This window comes from Amblyraja radiata, chromosome 12 (genome assembly GCF_010909765.2).
Source record: "Amblyraja radiata isolate CabotCenter1 chromosome 12, sAmbRad1.1.pri, whole genome shotgun sequence".
Classification (NCBI taxonomy): Eukaryota; Metazoa; Chordata; class Chondrichthyes; order Rajiformes; family Rajidae; genus Amblyraja; species Amblyraja radiata.
The window spans coordinates 33376217-33397733 of record NC_045967.1 but is presented as its reverse complement, the minus strand read 5'-3'; the positions used below and the strand labels follow the sequence as shown (position 1 = coordinate 33397733).

The following is a 21517-nucleotide window of genomic DNA, read 5'->3' as shown; positions in this document are numbered from 1 at the left end:
CTTTCCACTGACTGGTTAGCACGCAACAAAAGCTTTTCACTGTACACGTGAGAACAAATTAAACTGAACTGAAATTAACTGTTTTTTTCTAACAGTGGTGTCAGCTATGGCTTATTTTCCATCACTTATTTGATGGGACTATTTGTGTTATAATGCTTGGTTTCACATAGACTTTTGACTTCCTAGACCATTGTTTTGGATACTTCCACATTTCTGCATTCCACTTCAACCAAACAAATCTATGAATTCCTTGTTAGAAATACACAGAAGCAGTTATGAACAACTGGCACCCAAATTTCTTGGTTGTAATTGTGCTGCAACATCCAAACAATAATCTCATTGACTGATCTTTCATGACAAATGAGTAGTAAGCTGCACATATGCTGTGAATTTGATTTGTTCTGCCTTCGTCCCCTGACCATGTTAATAAATGTTGATTTTTAATTCTTAAAGCAGCTGGAAATAACAGTTAGAGTAGGCAACTTCACTTGGTGTTGGAATTATTTTAATGTTTTTTTTTAAATGATCTTTTTCTTTTAAAGAGATTTAACTTTTCCTGAAATATACATTTTGAAAGCTCATGCTACTTTTCAGTTTTTTTTAACCTTTTTGCAGAGTTCTATGCCTATGTTTAATTTTTCAATAACTCTCATTACATACACTTCAAAATCATAGCTGGTGTTTTGTTTTATAACTTTACAGATTGCAATGTTTCTAAGAACGTTTTTTTGTTTCATTTCTTCATTTAATAGTTGTTAACATAACTCCTTGAGTTTCTTGGTGATTCCATTGGTACAAAAATGAGACAATGTCATGATGCCAAATTTTACGAAATGATAGTTTTCATGGAACGCTAGGCATTAATAATGTCTGTTTTCTACTCTCTTCCCCTCCCCTCCCCACCCCAGGGCTTCATATAATTTTTACCTTGGATGAAGTGAATTTTATACAGAATCTTGTATTTTATATCGAAGTAGCGTACAAAGTTGCAGTGAGTATCCAGATATCCTGAGTCTTCTATAATTATTAATTCCAACTTTCAGGAAGAAATATTGTGGTATGTTCAATGGTGAAAGTGATTTAAATTTAATGTCCATTAAAAGTCCATGCTGGCCATTGATCATCCATTCACACTAGTTTTTGTTATCCCACCTTCTCATCGACTTCCTTCATATTACGAGCAACTTACAGAGGCTCAATTAATCTACAAACCTGCACATCATTGGGATGTGGGTGAAAACCGGAGCATGAAGAGGAAACCCAAGTGGTCACAGGGAGAGCATGCAAACTCCACACAGACAGCAGACAACGTCAGGATCCAACCCCACTCTTTGGCACTGTGAGACAGCAAATCTAACAGCTGTGCCATTGTGTTGCCCTATCTATAGTTAAAGACATCCTATTTTACTGAACATTTTGGTCATTTTTTTAATTAGTGTGCTCTATCTGCTTACTTTCACCACTAGATTTAGGTATGTTGCAAAGCCTACCTGAAGCGTCCTTGAAAATCTTCCGTTGCGGGTGTGCGCGATTTTGGCGCCGTTTAGAGGGGGCGGGTTTAAAACGCGATTTTCTCTAAGCTGTTCCAATCGAAAATGTTCAGCCTAGTTAATTATTAACGAAAAATCGCTGGAAGACCCCGTCGCAAAAGCTATTATTAGGTTTAAAGGCCTTGAATAATAGTTATAGTAGTTTAAAAATCAATCTTTAAACCCGCGACCGTCAGCAACCGCATGGTCTCATAAAGCAAATAGCAGAAGTTAGGTTGTATATTTTTACATTAAAAAGGGCTTCTAAAGATCCCTTTATACAAAGTTTACTATTGCGAGTAGCTCAATTTGGGCCCATTAAATCCCGCAGTATTTTTCTGGGCATTTGGGGCACAAATCTACCGCAATGTGAACGTTCTAAACCAGCGCGTTCCACAGGGACCCACTGGAAAGCTGATTTAAATGGGCATTTATTTACAGCAATTAAACACTAAATTCCTTCCATTTGGCCTATAAATTAATGTAAATGAGATTTAAAAATCATGTTTTATTGTGAATTATTTGTGAATATTATTTGGACATTTAGGCTATTTAAAAATGTTAATCATTTATTAAGAAATGGATAGATGTTTAGATCTAGTAATTGAAGTCTGAAATTAGCTACAATTAGGTAACTAACTAATTATATGCTTTAATTTCAGGTCATCCAAGTAAGATTATTTTATATTTGTTTCAGAATGCTTCAATCTATGATAACTGAAAATTTCATTCAGTTCTCTTAATTTTTAAGAAAGTTATGGGCTTTTGACTGTTCACGATCACAGCTTTTTTGTTATGTCCATAGAAAATCAATAGGGAACAAGATGCTCATTTCCCAGTATGAAAATGGCCATAACTTTTTAAATACTTGAGATATGAAAGTGAATTAGGTGTCAAATTAAACTTATTTTTATGCTTTATCTGATGGGATAAATTACAGACTTGATTTTTAAAATCTCAAAATTTTGTAACATTGCTACTAGATTTGTTTAAAACTTAATATAGGTTTGTAAGAACCGTCTGAACAGCTTTCCCCTGCTTTCACCTACATTCCTTTTGTGGAATCTTGTTGCAAGGCATAGTGCTGCATTTTAGTTGTGTAGTTTGTCAAAATTAATGATTAATTGCGTAATTTGCTACTGCGCGAAGACTGCGTCTCTACAGTTTGGGTGAGAAATCGAGTGAAGCCAGAATGTTTGACTTTCAAATACAGTGAGCGAGAACATTCATTATTCTTGCATCCAATTTCCAGGTTCAAAATGGATGTTAGGAAATTAAGCAGTGCGGTGGCTTGGGTGTGATCTATGCACAGGCTAGGGTGACAGATGAATTTGTTGGGATGTTTGATGTTGAATTTGGGCTCCTAATAGATCCTGTGCTGAATTTGTGCTGTCTGTGATGCATCCAAAGATATGACAGGATTAATTTATCCCTGCTCTGTTTATGGAGTCTCCAACTGGAAAACCAGACTATGTGTGAAAAATGAAAAGCGTTTGCCCCTAGCTTAAGGGAAGGTTGCCATGAGGTCATAGGAGGTTTTCGTCACTCTCCTTCATGGTCGAAAGTGGTCTCCGCGTAGTCGAGGCTTCAGCCAGGTCGCGGCGTATTTTTCAAGATGTTAAACATTTGGCCGCGACTAAAAATAGGTCGTCGTGGGAAAAATCTATATATTTTTTTAGTCGTAGGTTTAGTTGAGGTTGGTTGTAGTAGGTCGTGATGCTAGTCGTAGGTAGTCGAAGGTAGCCGGAGGTAATAGCTCCGGATGGAAAAAAAGGTCAGTTGAAAAAAAAGATAATTTAAACAACAGCACATCACCTCTGTCACTCCAGGGCATGTTTATTCATAGCTGGAGAGTTTTTTGGAGAGGAGACCCGTGTTTTCGAGATGGTACCAAAAAGGCAGTAGCGCAGGGGGAGGGCACAACCCTAAAAAAAACCTGGCATGCAGGTGTTGCCCACCCAGGAGGAGGAGTGGCAGGAGGTGGTAGTGCAGTGGGTGGTAGCCCTGCATGAGAGACCTCTGGAGGAGGAGACCAGGGTGGTAGTATACGTCCCCACCACCACCCCATCCTTCACTGCCTCATTTGAAGGCAGCAAAGCAGCCCTTTCTCCTGTGTCTGACACAGCATCAGAGGCAGATGCCCCATTGGTGGTCAGGGAGGGCTGGAGGAAGGTTATGCCCTACACCTTCACCAGGCAGCAGGAAGGGGACCTTGAGTAATGGTTCCAGCAGAATGCCATCCTATACGAAAAGGAAAATGAGGGGGCCAGGGACAGGGACAAGAATGGCATGCTTGCCATCCACTGCCCCACATGTGTGCTTAAAGTTCCATCTTTTGTCAAAGCCCAGTGCCACTCTCTTCCAGTCATCTGGTGTACTGGGACAGTCCATCACATCATCTCCATTCACCCATTGAGACCTCTTCTTGTGCTTCCTCTGCAGCCTTGCTCTTCCCCTTCTGCTTTTCTTTAAAGGCTGCTGAAGCAAAAGGGCTACTGCAAACAGCAGTAGTTGTATTTGTGCTAACATCCTCCAAATTAGTTCCTTCCTTGCTTGCATGGTTCAGCATGATTTGCCAGAGACCATCCTCGAGTAAAACGTACATGGTCGAAGCCAGTCTTCAACATAGTCGAAGGAGGTCTTCAACATAGTCATAGGAGGTCGTACACATAGTCGTGGAAGGTCGTAGGAGGTTGTAGGTCACCGCGACCTTGATTTTTTTTTTAAAGTCGCTTGAGGTTGCGGTGGAGGTCTCCTAAGTGGGACAGGTCCTTTAATGTACATTCTAAATCTGTAGCGAGAGAAATTAAAAAAAAAATGCAAGGCAGTATACCTACAACAGTCAACTAAGCAAACTCTAACATTAGGGCTCTGCTATTATTTTCTAGATTGATTAAGTGCATTATTGATACTTGAGCCAGTAGATTTGAATACCCAGTTTTGGTCTGTAGTGAGATAACTGATCACAGTCATGGTAGTACTCAGGCACTACAGTTGGCCTCATCTGTTGGACAAAATGGCCTAAATAGTTTGCTATGTTATTCACTATAGGTTTTGTGCTTCTTGAAATTTGTGACTTTTTCACTTAATTTTATCCATGTGTGAATATGGATATCACAGGTGAGGGCTGGCTTTAATATTACTCTCAAAATGCCCATGAGAATGTGGAGGTGAGGTACTGCGCTCATCATATGTTAACCCAATCATTCCTGGGATCATTCTCGTAAATCTCTTTTCCTATTGTGATAGGACTATGGGATGTGGGAACGTGGTGACAAGACGAACAGAGGAATTCCAGAACTTAATGCCAGTTCTGTAGGTATGGCCAAAGTAAGTATTTAGTTACGATTTAATGCCATTTTTATGATAAAATATTTTGAGTAGGTACAAATGAAAGCAGAATGGAAGATGGTAAATCAAACACCTGAGCACTGGAATGGTCTATCTGGCAGAAACAAAAGCATGAATAATGGTTTCAATCGAACATCAAGTTTCAGTAATGTTACGGAGGTTTAGCGATTTCAGGCATTGATATCATTGGATTGATGGTCAGAAGCTCATAGGAGAAACAAGCAGAATTTCAAGGCGGGGAACAACCGTCATTTATTTGCCAGGCATGAAAATTCCAGAGAAGAAAAATTAAACTATTTCCAAAGATCACAAGGAATATTGATTAAAAAAACAAAAAAAACTGTAATTGACACAAAATGATGACATTAAGCATTATAGATACTATAATGGCTAATATCTTTGATGTGGTCTTGACCCAAAACGTGGATTTTTCTTACAGATGCTGCCTGAGCCACCAAGATCCTCCAGCAGCTCTTTTTCTTTGCTGTATGAAGATCTGTTACTTGTGTGTTTTTCACTCTTTGTGCATAAATGTAACTACCCAAAGAGATTGGTAAATGTTTCCCCAATATTATCCAAATGATCTTGGTGCATTAATGCATCAATCATCAATGACGAGAAAGCCCAACCAACTCCTCAAATAAGAAATGTCATTGTGAACCTTCCTCCTCTCCAGCTTCATGCAAGTCTTTGCAAATCCTGTTTATATGAACAAAATCTGCTGAACCCACTCTAATGGCACCAGATTAATTGTTCATCTTGTCTGTCTGAAGGAATTAATACTGGGATCTCTCTTTTACCTTGTTTGCTTCCTGGCCATCATGGTGTGTATATTTTATTCCGCAGAGCGAATACAGCATCAGAAGTACAAATAGTTTTTTATAGAGCTGCGTTATAAACCAATCAGTTAAAACTTTTATGTTAAAGAATGATCCCTTTCATTTTATTGCTCTTTTCCTTGTATCGTTTCCTCCATAATCATAATATATTGCCTATCACTATTCCATTACCTTTTAATGCTACGCTGTCAACTAATCCGTATCTTGTTTACACATGAAAAATGTTGTATCCAAGACTACGAGTAATAATCCGTGGGATCCAAGTCCTTCCTTTGAATTGATCCTGCTTCTGCTAAAGCGATCCAAGATACAGGTCGCAATACTGGTCATAAATGAGTGAGGAATGTCCTGACAGATCATTATAATGGCGAGTGTGTTTGAACCTCATTGGCATCTATTTATTCTGTCATCCTGTTTGTGCTGAGATTCCAGGCATTGAAATGTACCTTGACCCTACGGGGGATAAAAATCTTAGATTCTTTCCCTGAGTTTAGATGAAGTAGTAGTAGCTTTCATTCTGCAAGAGAGATTTATGTCTTAATGTTCTTTGTGACAAAAGTGGAAAAAAAAAGAAGTTTAATTTTAGTATAGAAACAAGAATGTTCCCTAGGATGGTGCTAAAATTACAGTTTAAGCACAGTTCTGAAATATAACTCTTTCTATTTTCACTGCAGGCAGCTCTGGAAGCATTGGATGAATTGAACCTTTTTGGTGCTAATGGAGGCCCTAAATCAGTCATTCACGTCATGGCTGACGAAGTGCAGCTTTGCCAAGTAAGATCAATGGAACGATTTTCAATTTAACTTCTTGTTGTTAACCTATATTTTAGAAAATGTGATGAATTGTGAAATACAGATTTAGCTATTACTATTCAGAGTTTGGCACCTGCCATTTTTGGAATGCAATGATTTCTGTATAAATACTTGTTTTTCTATCCTTGAATATAATTTCAATAAAAAAAATAATTAAATAACTTGCCTTCAGAGTTATGTGGTTGTCATACACAATACAATATAGCCTAAAATAAATAATTTAATTTTTTAGAAAAGACTAGACTAAATGGGACCCGTTGGGTCCCAGTCACACGGGAGGCCTGGTCCCCCCCAACGCAACCCATTCCCCAACGCAATATTCCACCACTCACCTGTTCCCCCAACGCAACCCGTTCCCCCAAAGCAACGTTCCACCACTCGGGGGAGGGGAGGTTGGGGGGGAGTGGGGGACGGGGGGGGGAGTGGGGGATGAGAGTGTGTGGGACGAGGGGGTGTGTGGGGGAGTGGTGTGGGGGTGAGGGGGCGTGGGGGACGAGGGGGGTGTGGGGGAGGGGTGGTGTGGGTTGAGGGGGTGGGTGGGGGAGGGGATGGGGGTGTGGGGGAGGGGGGTGTAGGGGAGGGTGTGTGTGGGGGAGGGGGAACCTTCATAACTTTTGTACAATTTCTCCGATTGGAACAAAACATTTGACTTGCATCAGAGGAGATTGGTGAGTAAGGTGGCGAAAAATCGTAGCGCTATAGGGGATAATTTGTGCGCATATTTAATTACAACGCATACAGGAAGTGGTCAAGATGAGATTTTTAGTAATATATAGATAACATTTCAAAATTTGGCTTCAACAACTCCATTATGCCCCTATCACCATAGGCACAAAGCACATCAAGTGGGCATTTGATTATCTTTGGGCTCTTTTGCTAAGGATTTCACAAATAAACTCAATTTTCTCGGTTGTTGGAATACTGAAGACGTGACTGGAACTGAGTCTGCCAACATTGTTGTCCCTTGTTTTAAATATTAGTCGCATTCTTTTTTTGATATTCAATGTTTTGAACACTATTGTTTTCCTTTCACTAATAACACTGATTTGCTGATCAAAACATAGTGCTGATATAAAATGGACTTTTTAAAAACTTTTCTTAAACCTCATGCAATGGTTTTTTTTGATTAAGATGCTGCTGTTGCTTTCCACCTATGAGATGTTTAATGTCATTGATATATAATTTCAGCAAGGGAAAACAGTGTTTGTGCTTAGTTAGCCAGAAAGTTCCTGTCAAGAATTTTTTTTTTTCTCTTACAGTTGTAGCACAAAACACATTTCACACGGATCAGAAATTAGGTTATTTTCTACTGCATTGCGTTTTGTGATATGCAATATGTTTGAACTATTCTATGCACTTAATGTGGGATATGCTGCAGGAGATCTCAAAAGATCTATGATTTTTTTTTTAAGTAACCTCCGCATGTCCCTTATCTCTGGGAACACCTAAATATAACAATAAATGAATTTCATAAACTATGGGGACTATGACCAGGAACGAGGTACATTTCCATTGATAAATTCTTTGTGAAGAATGATGTATTAAGTGTTGATAGTTTCCAACGCAGTCGTTTTCTCTGGTACACTGTAACAAATTAGCCAGGCATAAATTGTCCTCTGCTTTCTCCCATGTTTAGTATAAAACCCATTTGCATGATACAGACCTTTAAGATGGTAAAAAATATCCCAGGCTGTATTGTAATTGGATTAAGAAGAGATGTAGGTATCAAACATCTGAAGGCATTGTTGCTAATCATGGAATGTTTTAATTTGAAGAATCATCAATGGGATGGACTATGAGTAGCAGTGACATCTGCGGATTGTAACAGTGTGTGAGGTTAAGAGATTGGAGGAAGCCATGGAAGGGTTTAAAGCTGTGCATGAAGTTTAAATTTAAATACAACTTTGATGGATTGTGAGTTTAGATGAGAGAAGAAAGAATGGGTTTGTACGAGTGTGAATAACAGAGTTTTGTATTTTCAAGTTAATGGATGGTGGTAGTTGAAAGGCTTGACAAGAATGGATGCAAAGTTGCACAAAGAGCATCAAAAGCATGGATAAGTATTTTGGCAGCAAAGGAACTGAGGCTGTGAAGGGAAGTGTAATGGGATGCATTCAGGCAATCTTGATGATTGGAGGCAAAGAATTTGCAGGTACATTGGAGGCAAATAATTTGCAGGTACAGTGAGAATGAGACCAGGAGAGGGTAGCGTCATTTGATTCTGGTTCAGGAGAATGGTGTGTTTAAACATGTTGAAGACTGCAAATATGTTGATAAGGATGAGGAAGAAATAATTTAACGTGATTACAATTCTAGACTAGAATTTTGCTTATTTACTTTAGTAAAAGCTGTGACAGAAATCTGGTATAAGCAGGGTTATTAAGGCATGTCATGTTTTTAGTTTAACTGTTATGCACTGTATTATTTTGTTAAGTTTGTGTTGTAAGTAATGAATAAAGCTTATAATTTATGCATTCTGGCGGAACTAAATTAACAAATAGGAATTGCAGGATTGGTCTCAGACACCAAAGAGCATCACAATTATTAAAACATTTTGATGAAAATCTGTTTGTTTTATTCCAGTTTATTCTGCAATCAATGTTGCCAAGGGCATCACCGTCCAAAGAGATTGATGCTGGTCTTCTCTCAGTTATCTCCTATCCTGCTTTTGCAGTAGAAGACATTGAGCTTGTCGAGTTAACTAAACAAGAGATTATCACAAAGCTACAAGTACGTCCTTTCTCCATCTTGCTTTTTGCTCCTTCTGTTAAGACTGACTTGTGACTTTTGACTTGTAACAGTTCTTTGTCACCTTCCCATTAGTCATCTTTAATAGCTCTTTGTGGTCTTTCTAAAATGGGTCACATTTTGGCTCAAACTTAACAAAGCAGAACTTAAGGTACCTTATTCCTCTCTATTTCTGCCTCTGGAGCATCTGCGAATGTTGTGAATTGTATCAATGAATTAGTGAAAATGGTGGGGGATTGAGGGTGGTTAAGTTCTTAAAGCTGACATCTGAGATTGGACGCTGAAACTGTGACCTCTGCTCACCAGTGAGACAACATTGGTTACCAGTGGGATGTATTACTGAACTCTATTGGGAATTGGGTTTGTGAGGGTTTACTAAATGCCATGTGCTGTGCCATGACTGCGCTAGGACACTGGAGATGGCAGTTCAGATGCCTTGATCCATTATCTTGAAGAGGTATAACATTGGTTGCCTTATCAAGTGCCATTATTGAATAGGACATTCAATAAGAATGACAACCATAAACTGATGAGCCAAGGGTAGGGTGTCAGTGGCTGTCAATGTACTTGGCGTCTTCTGTGCAGACAATCCTGCTTTCTGCTACTGCATATAATAAGGGTGTCACTGGAAGAAGTAATATGACCCAAAGCCAAGAGATCAGTGCAGCAAATCCCAAATTGCTCCAAAACCATTCTATTCATTTTTCATGATTCAGTCCCCTGTATGATATGAATGCCTTTGTTTAGTGCACAATTCTGACCTTGTTAATTCTCTGTATTACTTCAATACTAATCTCTCTATCCACATCATGCATTGTTTATAGTGAAATTTCATGGAGATCTGAGAAAAGTCTTGTTTTTCATTTGTTGTTTGCAATAATTTGGCTTTCTTATGTACATCTATTCCAGATCCATATGCTTGATCTACTACTTTCCTCTTGCAACCCCCCACCATCTAACTCGCCATTTAATAACTTTTACCTTTCACGTTAACATGTGGGTCTTTTCCATGTATTTGCTTTGTGTATGCTTCCAGTTTTAGTGGAAGATCATCAATACAAAATGTTGATTTTGTTTTCTCCCGTCAATGCTGCCGAATTTGTCTGGTATTTACGTTTTTTTCCCATATTTTCTGCATGTCATTGTTTTACTGCTTTTTTTCATGAAGAGCCTCTCGGCTAAACCCTGACATATGAGGCAGCATATGTGTCATGAAACCTATAGAAAATTGTTCAATTCTCAAATATACATTGTGTAAGAAATAAAAGTAGTTTTGCACAAGCAATTCTATTTAAAGTGCAGGGACAATTGGAATTATTACTGATCATTTAGCAACTAACTGTGGTTATGCATTTGTGCATCAGGGTCGTTATGGCTGCTGCCGGTTTCTTAGAGATGGTTATAAAACTCCAATTGAGGTATGGTAGAACTTTGTTTCCACAAATTTATTTGTCTTATTGTCCTGAGTATAAATTTATAAAATCATTTTAGATATGACTTTGGCTATCTGCTTGGTTTTTCCTGGTTGAACTCTTATTTTGGTTGTACAGCACAAGATTTTTGTGTTTTAATTGTAATCTTGCATTGAATAATACTGTGATTCTTGATGATCCATGTATGATTAATATGCATTTCCCTATGATACTTTGAACCTCGGTGTCATATTTTGATCAATAGTTTCTAATTCTACACCAGCGACTATGATGTACTTTGATGTGTAAAATCAGCTCACTGGTCTTTATAAAAAAAAAAAATATTTAAAAAAAATTGAGTTTTGTTCACTATTAAAAAATGGCAAGATGTCTGGGATCAGAGAGAGAGAGATGATATGCTCTTTTTAAAGGTACAGTGAACAAACGTGACAATAAAGAAACAGAAAACACAGTGTTTTATGGCCAAAGCTTATATCAGAGCATTTGACTTTCATGTTTCTTTCTTGGGAGGAATTTACATGCAATATTTAATGAGCATAGATTGACGTATTGAAATAAAATTGTCTCATGTCAAGCTTTGTTCCCAGGGTTGACCTGTAATCTATTCTAAACCCAATGATAATGGCCAGGGTGTAACTGTTCCTCCAGGAGCTGTGAGTTATCAGCGTTCTTTGAGAATTTTAATTGTTAATTGCTATCTACCCCATATTCCATGGGGGAATTGCATATTCCCCCAATAGATCCACAATTCAGTTGATAATTCAAGAAAGATCAGATTCTTGTTCATAGAGACATTTGTGTGAACTTTCATTTTACCAATCTGGTGTATTAGTGGTTGCTTTGCCAACAGATGGTCAGGAAGGTGCAAATGACTTGCACTTTGGTGCACTTCTTTCATTAATCCAGTATGTCACTTTATTATTTGCACATAATTTTTCTGCTTCCATTTCATTAGCTATAATGGTCTGTCATATTTTAGGACCCCACCAGACTTCATTATGAAAATGCAGAACTGAAACAGTTTGAGCACTTAGAATGTGAATGGCCATTGTTCTGGACGTATATGATACTTGATGGATTGTTCAATAAAAACCTACAGCAGGTAATAGAGAGAATGAGATACAAAAAGATGCATGTTTAGATAATTTATTGGGGCAGTAAATGAACAATGTTTACATATTTATTTTTATTACTTGAAGTCTAGTACTATGAAGCAGCAAAGAACTATTGCCTTGCAGGAGTCTGCCTGGTACAAGTTAGCATGCTTACCTCTAAATCAATTAATCTCAACTCCAGAAATTTGACTCTATAATCTTCATTTACCTCATTTGTGAACTGAGTGAGCACGGTTGTATTGCAGAAGAGGCTGTTTTTTAAAGAGATATTGAACTAAGACATAAGATCATTCCTGCACCTGCAAATAGATATATATTTTTCCCATGGTATTATTTAAATAAAACTCCTGCGATAGCCAGCCAACACTATCCCATCAAACCTTTCCAAATCACGATCTAATTGCCGATTTGGTGATCTGACTCTATAAATTGCCTGTAGCATTTCCCTACATTGCAGAAATCACAATCAGAAACATATCCTGAGTTCATGAATGGTGCTATGCAAATACCTATTCAATGTAACAATCCTCCTTCCAATTACAGTATCTCTGGCAGTTATTCCTGGTAAACACCATACCCTCGGATCAGTGGGATCCCCTAGCTTGAGGCTTGCAGTGGAATTTTGCAGCACTGCATCATGGATAGGCATTACTATCCGCCTACTCAGTGTACTTATACCATTTGTGACACAAGATGATTGTGCCACCATCCCAAACTATTTGCAGGATCTATTAATCTTGCTAAAAGCATGCCCATGATTGGTCAACAAATTTAAGTCAATCAGCATCTCTAACCCAAACTCAATGGATGGTATTGAGCCATGTTTTGCAACTAAAAGATATATTCCAAACCATATTTGCAACCCATTCCCCAATTCCGGCCAATAAGCAATAAAATGAAATGGGTATATCAAAGCTCTTTTAAAATATAAAACTGCCTGTAGGTGCCAGCAAATAAATAATGTTTTATTCCCACACAATATTTTGCCAGTTTATGATGAAGAGTAAAAGGGTATGTTGAACTTTTATTTCTGTCAGTTCTGCTTCTCGATGAGTAATTTATTTAAAAAGACTTGACATTTGTGATAAAATGATTTGCTTCCTCTTCAAAGGTTGAAGAGTACAGGGAAGCTTTGCATTCCGTTCTTGTCCTGCGCCCTGGCGGTATCCATTTAGTACCAGAACTTTATGCTGTTCCAGCTGAAAAGGTATTTTTTAAATACTTTCCAATATGTGCATGGTATCTAATCCTACTTTGCAGATTAATACTTCCAAACTGAGTCTGGTAACAATAAAAAAAAAAGCATTAGAAGTATTGGTCTCAACAGTATTTGTCACAATGTTATTTTGCTAACGTATCTTTTAAAGATATTCTTGCTATGTGAAGAGGTTCCAACCTGTTTAATCTTTTCTGTGCAAGTGCAATAAGTTGAGATGTGGGGAAGTGGTATGTGAAAATGCCAGTCCAGTTCATTTTATGAGACATTTAATATGAGTGCTATAAATGATTACAGACTGGTATCCATATCATTTGTGTTTGCCTTTACATGTTTACCAAGTTATAATAAAATACTAGACTAAGTGGGACCCGTTGGGTCCCAGCATCACACAGGAGGGCTGGTCATCCAACGCAATATTCCACCTCTCCACCAATTCTAATATTGGTGGCCAGTTGGGGGGGGGGGGGCTTTCTGGAGCGCTAGTATGGGTGTTATGGGCTGAAGGGACTGGTTTCCAGAGGGCTAGTATGCACAGCCGTAAGTGGTAGCGTTTTATCTAAAATCAATATACAGTGCAAACAGGAAGTAAGTGCATTTACCATAGTGCCTTTTAACTTCAAGCCAACGCATCCAAGCCACCATTTGCAGTAAGTAATGCATTTCTTTTTTTTTTAATTATTTTTTTTTTTTTTTTTTATTAGAAGTACGGTAAGTTACAATAATACACAACACATATGTCTTAATACATTTTTTGTACCGCTTCATTTTTTGAGCTATAAGAAAAAGATAGAAGTAAAGGAAGTAAGGAAAGTGCGCAAGAGTCGTGAAGGTGCAAGAGAGTGTTGAGAAAAGAAAGCCCCTTAGAAAAGAAGTTAGAGAAGGAAGTAAAGAAAGAAAGTAGACCCTAGAAAAGAAGGAAAAAGAAAGGAGAAACAATCGCTCTATTATAACATTAAACTCCGCAGAAAGGGGACTACCAACCAAGTCTGTTTTTGTTGGGTTTTTTAAAAAAATTTTTACCCCTCGTTGCCAGATCCTGGCACCATTTATTTATTTATTTATTCATTTTTTAAATTACTATTGCACCTTATGCTTGTAATGGTTCCAAAAACGTAGACCACGTCTTTTGGAAGTGGTCTGCTTTGCCTGCTAAGAGGAATCTCATCTCTTCCAGATGTAGTGTTTCAAACATATTTGATATCCACATTTTTATTGTTGGTGTAGGTGCATTTTTCCAGAATTTAAGTATGAGCTTTTTTCCCATTATTAGCCCGTAATTGAGTAAATTCTTCTGAAACGCGTTTAGTTCAGGGTTACCTTCCGATATTCCAAAAATGATCCATTCTGGTTTTGGTACCAGTTTTATTTTAATTAATTTTGTAAAGATATCAAATATTTCATACCAGAATTTTTGGATTTTTGTACAAAAAACAAAAGAATGCGCTATGGCAGCTTCTTGACACAGACATTTATCACAGATGGGTGAGACATTAGGGAAGAGTTTATTTATTTTAGTTTTTGAATAATATAGTCTATGTAATGTTTTGAATTGGATGAGAGTATGTCGTACGTTGATCGAACATTTATGCAAGTGATTATCCCAGCTCTCTTTTGAAATTTTTATAGCTAATTCTTGTTCCCAGTCTCTTCTAATTCCATCAGTTGTGGGTATTTCTATGTTTAAGATGATGTTATATAGGTACGATATTAGATTCGCTGATTCCGCCTTTGTCTTCATTGCTTCATCCAGTAAGTCGGTAGGCATATTATGATAGTCTTTTGTATATTTTTTCAGATAATCACGAATTTGAAGATATTTAAAATATTGATTCTTTTTCAAATTATATTTCAGTTGTAGTTGTTGAAATGATAGTAATTTTCCCAATTCATACAGATCTCCGAGCGTTTTAATTCCCATTCTTTCCCATTGTATAAATGATTTGTCTATAATTGATGGTTTAAACGATGGATTATTAACTATTGGTATTAAAAGAGATAGGTTTCTTAATTTAAGTAATGCATTTCAACTTCATGCCAATGCACCCACGCCACCATTTGCAGTAAATAGTGGCTTTCAACTTCAAGCCACACCCAAGCCATCATTTGCAGGAAGTAGTGCCTTTCAACTTCAAAGCTCCCAAGCCACCATTTGCAGTAAGTAGTGCCTTTCAACTTCATGCCACCATTTGCAGTAAGTAGTGCCTTTCAACTTCAAAGCTCCCAAGCCACCATTTGCAGTAAGTAGTTCCTTTCAACTTCATGCCACCATTTGCAGGTAGTGCCTTTCAACTTCAAAGCTCCCAAGCCACCATTTGCAGTAAGTAGTGCCTGTCAACCTCATGCCACCATTTGCAGTAAGTAGTGCCTTTCAACTTCAAGCCAAAGCACCCAAGCCACCATTTGCAGTAAGTAGTGTCTTTCAACTTCAAGCCACAATTTGCAGTAATAGTGCCTTTTCTACTTCAAGCCAAAGCTCCGAAGCCACCATTTGCAGTAAGTAGTGCCTTTCAACTTCAAACCAAAGCTCCCAAGCCACCATTTGCAGTAAGTAGTGCCTTTCAACTTCAAGCCACAATTTGCAGTAAGTAGTGCCTTTCAACTTCAAGATATGCACCCACGCCCCCATTTGCAGTAAGTAATGCATTTTAACTTCAAGCCATTGCACCCAAGCCACCATCTGCAGTAAGTAGTGCCTTTCAACTTCAAGCCACACCCAAGCCATCATTTGCAGTAATAGTGCCTTTCAACTTCAAGCCAAAGCAACCAAGCCACCATTCGCAGTAATAGTGCCTTTCAACTTCAAGCCAAAGCTCCCAAGCCACCATTTGCAGTAAGTGGTGTCTTTCAACTTCAAGCCACACCCAAGCCCCACCCAAGCCATCATTTGCAGTAAGTGGTTGTAAAGACGAGTCAAAACGCACTGTCTTCACTACTGTTTTATTACTAATCACACTACTCATACACATTACTGCCCTAGCTGTTCGTGGTCTGTCACCGGAGCTAGAGAGCGATCTAGAAGTGGGGAGGTTACAATTATACTGGTGATATGGGGAGTGGTTAGTAGTGGTGAGGTCACTATGTTAAAGGAACATGCACTAGTCTACATCCTTCCCCTTGGAAACAAAGCAGTACGGCAGTGACAGGGCGACCACGACTCATACGCTACAAGCAGTTAAACACACACACAGTCAGGCAACAGTTAAACAAATTCCCCGTAACGTACAGGCGGCTTGACCAACCGCCCGGAGCAGGTACGCAACTCGCCCTCGATCGGAGGGCGCGTGGTGCGGGACATGAGCCGCTGAGCAGGCGAGCCCAGGGCAGGGTCTCGGGAAATGTTGCGGAGGTTGGAGGGCCAGGTAAAAATCCGACCGGGAATGTCTGCAGTGCTCCAGCAGCTCCTTGGCACTGCGGACGGCGCACTCAGCAAGGCCGTTGCTCTGCCGGTACTCGGGGCTGCTGGTGAAGTGACGAAAGTTCCAGGTGGCAGCGAAATCGCGGAACTCCGCACTTGAAAACTGGCTACCGTTGTCCGACTGCGAACTCGCAGGGGAGCCAAAGGTTGCGAAGTGGCGGCGCAGCTTCCCAATGACAGCAGCAGATGTGAGGGAGGTCAGCTGGTCCACCTCGAACCAGCTGGAGTAGGAATCCACAAGGACCAGGAAGTGCTTGCCACGCCACTCGAAGATGTCAGTGGCGACTGCCATCCATGGCAGATCGGGGGCAGGCTGTTGCAGAAGCGGCTGCCGTTGCTGATGGGGAGAGAGGCTATTGCATGTGGAGCAAGCGGAGACCCTCTCCCGGATGTCCGGGGCCATGCCGGGCCAATAGAACTGGCTCTGGGCCTGGGACAGAGTGGCCTCGGCCCCGGGATGGCCGCTGTGGGCGGTTTGAAAGTAGTGGTCCCGCAGCACAGCAGGCACCACAACCTTGTGGCCCTTCACCACCACTCCGTCATGCAGCACAAGCTCATCCCGGACCAGGAAGTAGGGCACGGCACCGACCGGCAAGGATGAGCGATGGTCAGGCCAACCACGCCGGATGACGTCGGCAAGCTGTTGCAGGGCAGGATCTTTGGTAGTGTGCTGGACCAGGGACTGCATCTGCTGTGAAGGCACAATATTAACGTTTAACACCATCAGGTCAGACGATTCATACGGGTGTCGGGTTGTGGACGTCAGCGGTGCGCGGGACAGCGTGTCGGCCACGAACATGTGCTTGCCCTTGCGGTACCCGACCCGAAACGTGAAGCGCTGGAGCTGCAGCATCATTCGCTGCAAGCGGGATGAGGCGACGTGGATCGGTTTATTCAGGATCGTGACCAGCGGCTGGTGATCGATTTCGATAGTGAAGGTGTTGCCCAGGATGTAATCCTTAAACTTCGAGCAGGCAAACACCACGGCGAGGAACTCTTTCTCGATCTGAGCATAACGCTGCTCAGCGGGGGTCATGGTGTGAGAAGCGTAGGAGACAGGCAGCTGCAGGCCATCGTAGAGCTGCAGACAGGCGGCACCAAGACCGAACTTCGAGGCGTCGCAGGTGAGGACAATTGGTCCGCTGCAAGTCGAAGAACTAGAGAGTGGGGGTACTAACCAGCCTGGACTTCAGGATGTCAAACGCCTTCTGGTGCTTCGGGAACCAAGCCCAGGCAGTGTCCTTTTTGATCAGCTCCCTCAGGGACGCACTCAGCTCGCTGAGGTCGGGAATGAACTTCCCCAGGTAGTTTACCATGCCCAGAAAGCGCTGCAGGGTGCAGACATCCCAGAGACCGCAGCCGTCTTCTGCGGGTCAGGCTTCAGCCCCTCAGCTGTGAAGACGTGGCCCACGTACGTGACCTCTGGGACGCGGAAACGGCACTTCTTAGGGTTAAGCTTAAGGTTGATCTCACGAGCCCTGTCCAGAACTTGGCGGAGGTGGAGGTCGTGCTCAGCGACGTCCTTCCCGTATACCAGGATGTTGTCGACTATGATAGCACACGGCAGACCGGCAAACAGCTGCTCCATGGTGCGCTGGAAGACCTCGCTGGCAGAATTGATCCCGAATGGCATGCGAAGGAAACGGAACCTGCCGAAGGGTGTGCTGAAGGTGGTCAGGTATGAGGAACGTTCATCCAGCGGTCTGCCAGAAAGAGCTCTTGGCATCGAGGACTGAGAAGACAGTGGCCGGGCCAACCTGTGCAGCGACGTCCTCCACCGTCCGCATGGGGTAGTGCGGGCGCTTGATGGCAAGGTTCAGGTCCTTGGGGTTTATACAAATGCGATGCTCACTCTTATCCTTCTTTGCAGCAACAACCATGGTGGAGACCCACCGGGTGGGATCACTCACCTCCTTGAGGATGCCCACGGCCACCATGTGGCGCAGAGTCGACTCTACCTTGTCCTTCATAGCAAAGGAGATGCCGTGTGGCGGGCGGATCACAGGCTCGACACCTGGGTCGACAACGATCTTGTAATTGCAGGGCAGCTTGCCCAGCTCGTCGTCTAAACGATCAGGGTACTCACACGGGGTCCAGGAGGGTCCGCACCTGGTGGATATCACGGTGAAAGGAGACCAAACCGAGGTCCTGGCATGCACGGGCACCCAACAGCGTGATGTTCTCAGTGTCCAGCAGATAAAAAGTGAGGGGCCGAGAGGCCTTCAAAACCTTGCAGATAAGAGTTGCCTTCCCGACTGGTACGAGCACACCTCCCCCATAGGCATGTAGATGGGAGTTGTCGGGAGTGACCTTCTCACCAGACCGTATCTTTTTAAAGAGGCTCACCGACATAACATTGACCACCGCCCCCGTGTCGATTTTCGCTGGGAAGGTCGACCCATTCACAGTAACACGCACCGAGGGATCCGTTATCAGCGCAGGTGCACCCAACAGTGAAAAAATGCTTGATTCATCATGGGAGGAACTGGTATCAGAATCAGGGAGTTCGTCCAACTGGTACTGTGAACCGAGCGCGCTATCAGCCTCCGCAAGGTTGTTTAGCATTCTCCTGGGAGCAGGAACAGGATTCCCACGGGATCGACATGCGGCAGAAAAATGATTCAACTTTTTGCAGAAATTACAAGTCTTCCCCAGCGCGGGGCAAACATTAAACTGATGGGATGCAAAGTTGCAGTTGGGGCAACGACGCGGGCTGCCCCTCGAGGGGGCAGGGGAACCACGCTGGCGCGGCGGGCCATCGATCCGCCGGCGGCCAGCAACAATGGCAACATTAATGTCCTGAGCTGCAGGCGATACCACGGAGGCGACAGCCGCCGCCATGCGAGAGGCGTGCAGAGCCTCGGTCAAAGTCAGATCGGGCTTCCTTAGAAGTTCAGCCCGCAGTTTCTCGTCCTGGAGATCGAACACCAGGACATCCCGGGTCATTTGATCGGGGGTCAGCGCGTCCAGGCGGCAACGCCGTGCCAGATGCCGTAGCGCGGCAATGTGGGTGTCAATGTGCTCACCGGGGCTCTGGCGCCTAGTGAAAAACTTAAATCGTTCTAGAATGCAGTTGCAGACCGGTGAACTTAGCCAAAAGACATACCGGGTCCCGAGCATCCTCACCAGCAGCGTATTCAAACGACTCCGATCGTTCCAGGGCCTCCGGGCCAGCCAAGTTGAGGAGCAGGTGTGACTGCGTCGCAGGGGTGGCATCAGGATGGGCAATCGCAATGTAGTGCTCAAAGTCGCGAGCCCACCGATGGGCAATATCGGAGTCGAAAACCAGCATATCAGGCTTGCGACAAGATTTGGCCATGGTAAGGACACGAGAGAGAAACAATGAAGGGTAGGGAACTGGGCGAAAAGTAAATAAAACCCGATAAACAGGAGGCGCAAGGTACTACTATGACACCATGTAAAGACTTGTCAAAACGCACTATGTCTTCTCTACTGTTTTATTACTAATCACACTACTCATACACATTACTGCCCTAGCTGTCCGTGGTCTGTCACCGGAGCTAGAGAGTGATCTAGAGGTGGGGAGGTTACAATTATACTGGTGATATGGGGAGTGGTTAGTAGTGGTGAGGTCACTATGTTAAAGGAACATGCACTAGTCTACAGTGGTGTCTTTCAACTTCAAGCCACACCCCAGCCAAAAACAGGAAAGCAGACTATTATCTAAATGGTGGCCGACTAGGAAAAGGGGAGATGCAGCGAGACCTGGGTGTCATGGTACACCAGTCATTGAAAGTGGGCATGCAGGTGCAGCAGGCAGTGAAGAAAGCGAATGGTATGTTAGCTTTCATAGCAAAAGGATTTGAGTATAGGAGCAGGGAGGTTCTACTGCAGTTGTACAGGGTCTTGGTGAGACCACACCTGGAGTATTGCGTACAGTTTTGGTCTCCAAATCTGAGGAAGGACATTATTGCCATAGAGGGAGTGCAGAGAAGGTTCACCAGACTGATTCCTGGGATGTCAGGACTGTCTTATGAAGAAAGACTGGATAGACTTGGTTTATACTCTCTAGAATTTAGGAGATTGAGAGGGGATCTTATAGAAACTTACAAAATTCTTAAGGGGTTGGACAGGCTAGATGCAGGAAGATTGCTCCCGATGTTGGGGAAGTCCAGGACAAGGGGTCACAGCTTAAGGATAAGGGGGAAATCCTTTAAAACCGAGATGAGAAGAACGTTTTTCACACAGAGAGTGGTGAATCTCTGGAACTCTCTGCCACAGAGGGTAGTCGAGGCCAGTTCATTGGCTATATTTAAGAGGGAGTTAGATGTGGCCCTTGTGGCTAAGGGGATCAGAGGGTATGGAGAGAAGGCAGGTACAGGATACTGAGTTGGATGATCAGCCATGATCATATTGAATGGCGGTGCAGGCTCGAAGGGCCGAATGGCCTACTCCTGCACCTAATTTCTATGTTTCTATGTTTCTAAGCCATCATTTGCACTAAGTAGTGCCTTTCAACTTCAAGCCACAACCAAGCCACCATTTGCAGTAATAGTGCCTTTCAACTTCAAACCAAAGCTCCCAAGCTACCATTTGCAGTAAGTAGTGCCTTTCAACTTCATGCCGCCATTTGCAGTAAGTAATGCCTTTCAACTTCAAGCCATTGCACCCAAGCCACCATTTGCAGTAAGTACTGCCTTTCAACTGCAAGCCAAAGCACCCAAGCCACCATTTGCAGTAAGTAGTGCTTTCAACTTCAAGCCAAAACACCCAAGCCACCATTTGCAGTAAGTAGTGTCTTTCAACTTCAGGCCAATGCACCCACGCCCCCCCCCCCCCCCCCCCATTTGCAGTAAGTAGTGCCTTTCAACTTCAAGCCACACCCAAGCCATCATTTGCAGGAAGTAGTGCCTTTCAACTTCAAGCCACACCCAAGCCACCATTTGCAGTAAGTAGTGCCTTTCAACTTCATGCCACAATTTGCAGTAAGTGGTGTCTTTCAACTTCAAGCCACACCCAAGCCACCATTTGCAGTAAGTAGTGCCTTTCAACTTCATGCCACAATTTGCAGTAAGTGGTGTCTTTCAACTTCAAG

General features: G+C 42.2%; 1 protein-coding gene across 5 annotated transcripts in view; it reads left to right on the top strand.

Moving 5' to 3' along the window:
* Positions 1-21517, top strand: part of phka1 (phosphorylase kinase regulatory subunit alpha 1) — a 121118-nt gene that overhangs the window by 16487 nt on the left and 83114 nt on the right. For all 5 annotated transcript variants that reach the window (XM_033030432.1, XM_033030430.1, XM_033030429.1 and 2 more), the window contains exons 5-11: positions 909-991; positions 4779-4859; positions 6394-6492; positions 9115-9261; positions 10644-10697; positions 11692-11814; positions 12939-13034. In XM_033030432.1, the coding sequence (XP_032886323.1) occupies positions 909-991; positions 4779-4859; positions 6394-6492; positions 9115-9261; positions 10644-10697; positions 11692-11814; positions 12939-13034 (683 nt within the window). The remainder of the gene's footprint in view (positions 1-908; positions 992-4778; positions 4860-6393; positions 6493-9114; positions 9262-10643; positions 10698-11691; positions 11815-12938; positions 13035-21517) is intronic.